Below are 2,547 nucleotides of genomic sequence, written 5' to 3' on the forward strand. Positions count from 1 at the left end.
TGGATTCTGCGTCTTTTTTCTCCCAATCTCTCAGGTTTTGTAAGGTTTCCAATGGCTTCAGATCTTTTCTGTGTGATGTATGGGCGCGAGTGCAAGTACGGAGCTCCTTACTTCTCCGCCATCTTGCCCTCTCTCCTCTGGTGTTATCTTTCTAAAGAAACCATGGATAAATAACTTCATCCACCAGAAGGCTGTTACCAGGACTTTCTGAAGCTTGCTCCTTCTGCAGGTTGTCTTCTTATTCCTGACTGTAAAGAGTTATACTTTCACCAATTTATATTCCGTGAACATCGGATTGGGGAGAATTTGAATCTCCACTTGCTCTAGGATTCATATGACAGACACCACTTTTGTAATCATTGGAAAACCATATTTTAATCTTTAAACATGATTAATCAGACAGTTCTGGAGGCAGGGAAGTAATTCAGGAGGCTGAAAACTATTCAGACTCAATCGTAAACATCTAAAAGTCATGACAGAAGTGTTGACAATGAACACTTTGTGAGATTTTTGGGAAAGGATGGCAGGTATTTCCTTGCCTGCATCAACCTGGGTGTCTTAATCATAATTTCATACCAACTGGCTTTCTGAAAGAAAGCTCTGCTATGCCCCAACCTCCCCCCAGCAATGCTCCCCAGTAGTTTTTCCTACTATTCAAAGGCTTCAAAGACAAGTCTTTGCAGACAAACCTTTGAGGAATATGAAAAGCTACTGGGAATTTTCAAAGGAACTCTCAAAGCCTCAGCCTTCAGAATTCCTTCTGTGTTATCTGGATTGAGTTGCCTTTGTGGAAAAACTGTGGAATAAATTATTTTGGTCTGTTTTATTCTAGGTGGGAATAAATGTTTTTCATGACTCCAGTATAACTATTTCAAAATATTACAATAACCCTGTATAAGACAGGCCAAGTCTTCCAGAGAAAGTGACCTGGAATGGCAACACTACCATCAATTGCATTTCCATTGAGTACACAATGCTTTCTAAGATACTAATTTACAAGATGATATTTTAAAAATAATAACCTAACAGAAGAAAAAGAAAAACTCTGTAATCATGGACTCTTAACAGTGAGCAAAGGAGAAAAAAGTAAAACTACATTCTCCAGGTCTCCTAATGCTGAAATGTATACATTAAATTTAACCCAGCAGAATTTCATGAAATGATATATTTTGTGACCCAGAAAATTAAAAATTAAAATTAGCACCAAGTAACATACTGGCATTGTATATTTAAGATAGTTCTTCACATAAAGTGACAGGGCTAATGTACAACATAAACATCTATCACATATGTTCCTGAAACTGTAGTTTTTCAGTTTATGGAATCACACTGAATTTCTTTCAAAATGACCTATGTTTTTTAGTCATCAGTTTTCTCATTGCCTCTTTCACCTCTTTGTTTCTCAGATTGTAGAGCAAGGGGACCACCACTGTATAGAACACAGACACCACTTTAATATGGTCAGATGAGTGGCTTGACTTTGGTATGACATAAACAAATGTGACTGTCCCAAAAAACAAAGTGAGGTGAGAAGTACAAGTAGAGAAGGCCTTGTGTCTCCCCTCAAAGGAATGAATATTAAAGACTGAGTGCAGGATATGTAGATATGAAACAGCTATGATAAACAGTGTGATTACAATGATTGACCCAGTGAAGATGGCAGGAGCTATTACAGCAACATAAAAATGGGTACAGGAAAGCTTCACTAGTGGTGGGAGGCCACAGAAGAAATGGTTGATTTTATTTGGACCACAGAAAGCCAAGCTCAGCAAACAGCCAGTAAATGATGAAGCATTCACACATCCCCCCAGATAGGAAGCAACCAATAAGATGATACAGACTCTGGAAGACATGTGTGTAGAGAAGTGGAGCACAGATGGCCACATAGCGGTCATAGGCCATGACCGCCAGCAGGAATCACTCAGCCGTTCCAAAGACAACATCAGAGCTAAGCTGAGCCATACAGCCAGCGACAGGAATAGTAGTTCTCTCTCTGAGGAAACTCACAATCATAATGGGTGTGACTGATGTGGAATACCCTATATCCACAAAGGCTAAATGGCTGAGGAAAAGGTACATTGGGGTGTGAAAATGTGGGCTTCTGTGGATTAACACGATTATGCTGATATTGCCCAATATGGTAGCAGCATAGATTCCTAGAAAAATCACAAAGAAGATAGAACAAAGTATAGGATCCTCTGTTAAACCCAAAATAATGAATTCTGTCACCATTGTGTGGTTTCTGGCCTCCATCTTATCTGTAATGATGCCTATTGAAATAAAAACCAATGGATATTAAGAATAAATTCAATATATTCAATAAATTCAATGATTTCATAGTTAACATATTTACCATTCACCCATTTTTTTAAAGTTTACTTTTTGTTTTGAGAGACAGAGCGAGCATGGGGGAGGGATAGAGAAAGAGGGAGAGAGAGAATCCCAAGCAGGCTCTGTGTGACAGCAAGGAGCCCAAGGCAGGGCTGAAACCCACAAACTGTGAGATCATGACCTGAGCCAAAATTAAGAGTCAGACATTTAACCAAT

At 38.9% G+C, this 2,547-nt stretch overlaps 1 protein-coding gene across 1 annotated transcript; it reads right to left on the reverse strand.

The window, feature by feature from the left end:
* Window positions 1-1,340: 1,340 nt before the first annotated feature.
* On the reverse strand, window positions 1,341-2,253 carry LOC120224212 (olfactory receptor 481-like). The gene is given in 2 exon segments (XM_039222433.1): window positions 1,341-1,854; window positions 1,856-2,253. Coding segments are annotated over 2 exon segments (912 nt in total).
* Between the last annotated feature and the right edge of the window lie 294 nt (window positions 2,254-2,547).

Source organism: Hyaena hyaena, unplaced genomic scaffold (genome assembly GCF_003009895.1).
Source record: "Hyaena hyaena isolate Hyena2069 unplaced genomic scaffold, ASM300989v1 scaffold_1129, whole genome shotgun sequence".
NCBI lineage: Eukaryota > Metazoa > Chordata > Mammalia > Carnivora > Hyaenidae > Hyaena > Hyaena hyaena.